The following is a 7,067-nucleotide window of genomic DNA, read 5'->3' on the forward strand; positions in this document are numbered from 1 at the left end:
AGATGACCGTTACAAGGTGGCCCTCATATTCTCCTCACAAGATACTGAATGTTTTGGGCCAGTGTTGTCGCAAAATACATTTTATACATGGACCAAAAACACACTTCAAAATTGTTAGTAGTTACCACAACCAATTCTCGTTAGCAGTGACCACGACTAACGTTATGTACTACAGTGGTACTTGTGGTTACATTTACAGTGGTACTCTGAAAGCACTGAATATACCATTTGTCAGTTGAGGGCTGGATTCAATCCGTATTGCGGATGTATCGCAGAAGAGCCGTGTTAAAAAAAAAATCCGATTGAGACGATATATGCATAGTTTATTGATAAATATGACCAAATTCAGCCCTAATTCACAGGTGGATTTTTGCAATGATTCCAAAAGGGAGACAACAAGCCACACTAAGCCACTCTTTCTTGATTGCATTCCAGGGAGATAGTATACATTAATAGCAAGGGTTTTATTGTGAAATTAAGGAGACCGTTTTGAATAAGTTTCAGTATTTAATTAAATGAAAATTGCAATAGCAATACAAGTGGCTTTAAAGACTGCCATTCCATCCAGACAGTTGTGTATGAAAATAATGTAAAGCTAAGCTATGACAGCGTGTTCATATGAAAGAAATGAACATAACATGTATGCTCAGACCTGTGACCAGGGCAATCGTGGGTGAATGGTATCTCATTTGCATAGCTTCAATTTCTTACAGGCAACCCTTGCATCCACATCACTGACAAGTGCATCAATCAGTTGTTCTTTGAATTTCTTGACCAGTTTCTTGCAGATGCCTTTGAGCTTCCCCAAGCTGCGACAAATAGAGTCCAGTTTAGCAGCTATGTTATCCTGCAAGTAAAATGTAGAGAGATATATCACTTACAGACAATGTGTTAGTTTGTGTCATTGGTGATACATAACATTGTGAGAATTGCAGAGATATAGCAGTATTAAGTGGTTTCTCAATCGTTTCAAMATGACCCTTACTAGGCTTTATTATGGCTATAAAATACTGTACATTGATGAGATTGGTGTGTTTACACTATAAAACTATAAAGTTAATATTTGCATTATATTTATTAAACAGTGTAAAACCTAACTTGAGATTATTCTGTGACTGTAAAAGGGAAGTTGAGCAATCTGTCATCATTACCCTGTTCTTATCACCATTCAGCTTGGCCTTGACCTTGTTGATGATGCGCTTACACGTAAAGCAGGTACCTGTAAAGATAGCTTTGKTCTGAGGGAGAGGGAGACATTTTAGGCAACAAAAATGACCAGGTATTTACTTAAATATGACATGGCAAAATGGTATTACCAAATAATGCCATAAAACTTGATGCACGTTTCTTTCTTTCTTTGGGATTAATTAAAACAAGCACCACTAGGCTTGGTCTGTTTCTGCTCGCTTGACATGCTTGGCATAACAATGGGTAAAAAGGAGTTGGGATGGTAGCACAAACAGACTGGCACTGGTGCTACCATTRTTTTCATGCTACCACATGCAAACCCCAATTTCTTTAGGCTCCCTAGCTAGCACATACCGTTCTGAGAACCATATGTTTCTTAGAGCTTGGTGAGAGCGTTGTTGGCCTGTGGTTATTTTGCAAACAACCTTCCCACAACTTTCTGGGAAATGTGCAGGATAGTTGCTTCTCACAGTCGTCAAATCAATGTCTCTTCCACATTGGTTTAATGTAATCTCATTGAAAACGTTGATTCAACCAGTGTGTGCCCAGTGGGTTAGTTTTGGAACATTCTCCGCACATTAGGGAACTTCACAAAAAAAACATGATTTTCTTGGTATTTCATTACTTTAACATAAGGTTTCCTAAAAGTTCAAACATGGTTACTGGTTTGATATCGGGAATGTTCTCAAATAGTTTAGAGAATATTAAGAAACACTGTTCTTCTGTTGGAATTGTATTACCTTAGCATAAAGTTGCTTTCATGGTTCTATTTATTCATGTTCTCAAATCTTTCAGAGAACGTTAAGAAAACCATAAAACACAACAAAATTTGAACAAATAATTATTTTTTAAAAACATTTACATTCCGTTCTCAGCATCAAAAAAACTATCTCTATCCTCTATCTCATTAAGCATGTTCACTGGGGACAAACTCCCTGCCATCCAGGACCTCTATATCAGGAGGTGTCAGAGAAAGGGACAAATATTTGTCAAAGACTGCAACCAGGCAAGTCATAAACTATTCTCTATGCTACCCCACGGCAATCAGTACCGGAGTGCCAAGTCTATGACCAAAAGGCACCTGAACAGCTTCTACCCTTAAGGCATAAGACTTCTGAAAAGTTAATCAAATGGCTACCCTGACAATTTAAATTTACTTTATTTGTTATGTGTTATTTTATCTAAATTGACTCCGTTGCATTGGCTCTATGCACACTCACTAGACTCAATCTACACACTCACACATACTACACTGACACTCTGACACATACGCACGCACGCACGCACACACGCAAACTCACACATAGACACACTCCCAAATACACTGCTGCTACTCTGTTTATTATATATCCTGATTGCCTAGTRACTTTTACCCCTACCCACATGTACATACTAAATTACTTCACCTACCTCGTACTGCTGTACATTGACTTGGTACTGGTGCTTCCTGTATATAGCCTCGTTATTGTGTTTATTGAGTTACTATTTCCTTTTTTATTTAGCAAATATTACTTTTTAACTCTGCACTGTTGGGAATGCGCTTACATTTCACTGTAAAGTTGTGTTGGCTGTGCCCACTAATTGGCCACACCTGATCTTAATGAGTGCTTGTTTCCTTTGAAATGGAGTCTATTTTAATAGATGAAAATGTACAGCTTTGTATACATATAAATAACATGTCATTATAGCTCCATCCTGGTGGCTCATTGGACTAATTCCATGGAAAGAAATGCCATGTTACAATTAAACAATAAGGCACCGTGGAGGTTTGGTATATGGGCAGTATACGATGGTCAAGAGCTGTTCTTAACACGACGCAACGCGGAGTGCCTGTACACAGCCCTTAGCCGTGGTATATTGGCCATATACCACAAACACCGAGGTGCCTTATTGCAATTACAAATTGGTTACAAACGTAATTAGAGCAGTATAAAATAAATGTTATGACGTACACGTGGAATGCGGTCTGATATACCACGGCTATCAGCCAATCAGCATTCAGGGCTCGAATCACCCAGTTTATAATGAAAATAGCAGTGTTATTAAAAGTCTTATTGAAACATTTAGTGAAAGTTAAGGAAATCATTAAAAAAAAAATATATATATATAATGCCCCTTCTCAAAGCAGTAATATAACCTCCCAGAAAAACCTTAAAGGAACCAGAATAAAACGTTCTCAGAACCTCCCTGCAACCTAAAAATAAATGTTCCCAGAACAGACAAAATGTTCCTTTCTGTTCTCAGAATGTAAAAAAAATATATGTTTTACTGATCAGGAAAAATATGGCTTTTTTCCCACAATGTTCTCACACCTTCCAAGGAACAAAATGTGCTAGCTGGGTATTGTGTAGGGCAGTGTTTCTCAACTACAGTCCTTGAGTATCCCCAATAGTACAAATTATTTTGTAGACCTGGACAAGCATATCTGATTCAACTTATTAACTAGTCATCAAGCCCTCAATGAGTTGAATCAGGTATATTTGTCCGGGGCTACAACAAAAATGTTTTCTGTTGGGGGTACTCACTAATACAATAGAATGAAAAGTCTCCAACTCTACCGCGGTATGGTTGTCATCTCTTTCCATTAGGTAGTTCCCCCACATGTCCTCCTCCTCTCTCAGACTCCCCCCACCTTGAGACTTGAAGGACTGAGCAAAGGCTACCCCCCCCGCCAAAACAAGAGGATTATATTAGCATTGTCATTTTATGATATTTTTGAAAAGCAGTGAATTCTTTACAATAGCTACATTTAGATTCAATCACTTTTTGACAGCACCACTTTTTGATTTGAACGATTCCTTCCGTATTTGTCCYTTGTAGAAGTGCTCAGGAAGTGACTTTTTAGACCTGAATGTCCAAACATTAAAGAGATAAAGGTGCTCAAAGTTCTCCCATTTTGCATCCCCCTCCATACCATCAGACATCCATGTCTTCATCACTGGGAAATGTAGGTAAAATGTAAGGTATATACTGTAGTTCGTAACTAAATAGGCCTAATGAAATGTAACTAAATAGGCCTAATGAAATGGTTGAGATTAATATAATTTATAAGCTTGCAAAAGTCAAATATTTTATCATTTCTGTGGATTTTGTTTTTTAAATATAAAGTTTTAATTTTGTACCTTTTAATATCATTAATCTCAAAATGCGTAAACTTCAATTTTTTTCATGTTCGCAGATGTTGTAGTTTAGACCCTATTTTACATGATATAAGGTATTTGTGTTGTGCCATCCATCGGTTGAGACACATCAGGCTCTTGAAGACAGAGTAGATATCATGTTTTGGCTGATAAATGGTCTAAAATGTGAATCTAATTCAATTTAAACATTCAAATGGTACCACAAAGATGGTTGGAGGTTCACACATCAGAGAATGTTGACTTGAATGTTGTTTTAAGTTATACTCTCAATCCTCCATAGGAAACCTATTAAAATCATAAATGGTACCAACATAGATTTGAACATTTAAGTTGACATTTGGCGGCGGGTGGACCGGCGGTCATCTTTGTGGTAGTAATTAGAAGTAAAAAATGTTATTAAATTAAAATGTTAATGGTTTACTATCTAAATTGCAGTGGTCTGAAGGGATAGGTCCATTTTATGAATTATATTTCTATGATTGAAATGACACCCATACTGTATTCAGAAGCATGTTGTGTCTCAACCGATGGTGGGCACAACACAAAAAAGCTCAGATAATGTGAAGTAGGGTCTAAGCTACAACATATGCAAATATAAAAAGAAATCAGAATTGAAGCATTTGTAGATAATTCACGTTAACAGTTTTCAAAATGACAAATTAAAACAATTATTATTCAATTCATAATAAAATGCTGTAGTTTGACAACACCTGTAAGCGTTTAAATGATATCAAACTCAACCGTTTATCTTTTCCAGTGATGAAGACATGGATGTCTCATGGTATGGTGGGGTATGCAAAATAGGTTAACTTTGAGCACCGTTTGTCTCTTGAATGTTTTGGAACTCAGGTCCAAAATGTTACTTTCTGACCACGTCTTCCATGGGCAAACATGTATGGAATTATAAAATAGACTTACCCTAAAGCTGGATTTATTATATATTTCTGACATTTCACCCATATTTCACAAAAGAAGTTCCACGTATTTACCTGCACAAACCAGCAGAATACCCATATTGACAACCCTCATCTTCTTCTCAGTCAAAAGGTAGAATGGATAATAAAGCAACTGTTGTAAGCCAGTGTAGTTAACTTGGTCTTCGTTGGAGAGCACATTTTATTTTATACGCATTGACTCTGGCTTGATTGGTTGCCGTTGCAGAGGGGAAGGAGCGTGGTTGGCAAGGTTCAGGGTTTGGATCTGAGCCCGAGAAAGGGGGGTGGGGGGTAGTGTTGTCATTTAAAGTATTTCATACATTGCCGTTGAAACACTATCACTCTTCAAAGCTGACTTCCTTCCTTTTTCGCTAGCAACACAAAAACTACAGATAACTGCCAAAATAAAGGAAACACCAGTGTCTTAATAGGGTGTTGGTCTACCACAAGCCATAACAATTCACCTTGGCATAGATTCTACAAGTTTCTGGAATTCTATTGGAGGGATGTAACTCCTTTCTTCCACAATAAATTCCATAATTTGATGTTATGTTGAAGGTGGTAGAAAACGCTGTCTCAGGCACCGCTCCAGAATCTCCCATAAGTTTTCAATTGGGTTGAGATCTGGTGACTGAGACGACCATGGCATATGGTTTACATTATTTTCATGCTCATCAAACCATTCAGTGACCACTCTTGCCCTGTGGATAGTGGCATTGTCATCCTATGAGGGCATAGCCATGGTCCCGTGTGGCTCAGTTGGTAGAGCATGGCGCTTGCAACGCCAGGGTTGTGGGTTCATTCCCCACGGGGGGACCAGGATGAATATGTATGAACTTTCCAATTTGTAAGTCGCTCTGGATAAGAGCGTCTGCTAAATGACTTAAATGTAAATGTAGCCAAAATAATGGCCTGTCTAGCATTATTATGACCCTAAGCATGATGGGATGTAATTGCTTAATTAACTCAGGAACCATGTGTGGAAGCACCCGCTTTCAATATTCTTGTATCTATCCCTCATTTGCTCAATTGTTTCCATTATTTTCGCAGTTACCTGTATATGCATCATCCTGACTTGTGGCAACTCATTGTGCGGCCTATAACTCTCACAACCTAGAGCCACCAGATTTTCTAAACGTGTACACAATTGACAAGCCCACTTACATTTTCTTTGATAGAAGTGCTCTCCTGACCATGCTAATGTATGATATTGAAATTAAATGGAATGCTGTCTCTCCCCAATGTTTCAAGTTTTAATGTCACAATGTACAGTCGAATGCCTTTCTTGCAAGCTCTAAACCCAACAATGCAGTAATCAATAACAATGTTATACTAAAAGTAACAAGCTAGAACAAAAACACACAAGATATAAAAATAAGAAATAAGAAGAGCATGATTTTTTATTTTTTTTATTTCACCTTTATTTAACCAGGTAGGCTAGTTGAGAACAAGTTCTCATTTGCAACTGCGACCTGGCCAAGATAAAGCATAGCAGTGTGAACAGACAACACAGAGTTACACATGGAGTAAACAATAAACAAGTCAATAACATGGTAGAAAAAAGGAGAATCTATATACAATGTGTGCAAAAGGCATGAGGTAGGCAATAACTCGAATAATTACAATTTAGCAGATTAACACTGGAGTGATAAATCATCAGATGATCATGTGCAAGAAGAGATACTGGTGTGCAAAAGAGCAGAAAAGTAAATAAATAAAAGCAGTGTGGGGGGTGAGGTAGGTAAATTGGGTGGGTAGTTTACAGATGGACTATGTACAGCTGCAGCGATCGGTTAGCTGCTCG

At 37.8% G+C, this 7,067-nt stretch overlaps 1 protein-coding gene across 2 annotated transcripts; it reads right to left on the reverse strand.

The window, feature by feature from the left end:
- Positions 1 to 302: 302 nt before the first annotated feature.
- On the reverse strand, positions 303 to 5,480 carry LOC111968904 (antimicrobial peptide NK-lysin-like). 2 transcript variants are annotated; one of them, XM_023994860.2, is made up of 4 exons: positions 5,318 to 5,480; positions 3,714 to 3,847; positions 1,152 to 1,238; positions 303 to 847 (listed from the first exon to the last, which is right to left on the reverse strand). In XM_023994860.2, the coding sequence occupies exons 1-4, from the start codon at positions 5,355 to 5,357 to the stop codon at positions 686 to 688; spliced, it is 423 nt and encodes a 140-aa protein (XP_023850628.1). In that variant the 5' UTR covers positions 5,358 to 5,480; the 3' UTR covers positions 303 to 685. The 2 variants fall into 2 exon arrangements, with proteins under 2 accessions (XP_023850628.1, XP_023850629.1); XM_023994861.2 differs by having other exon boundaries at positions 3,747 to 3,847; positions 5,318 to 5,472.
- Between the last annotated feature and the right edge of the window lie 1,587 nt (positions 5,481 to 7,067).

The sequence above is a fragment of the Salvelinus sp. IW2-2015 genome, linkage group LG9 (genome assembly GCF_002910315.2).
Source record: "Salvelinus sp. IW2-2015 linkage group LG9, ASM291031v2, whole genome shotgun sequence".
Classification (NCBI taxonomy): domain Eukaryota; kingdom Metazoa; phylum Chordata; class Actinopteri; order Salmoniformes; family Salmonidae; genus Salvelinus; species Salvelinus sp. IW2-2015.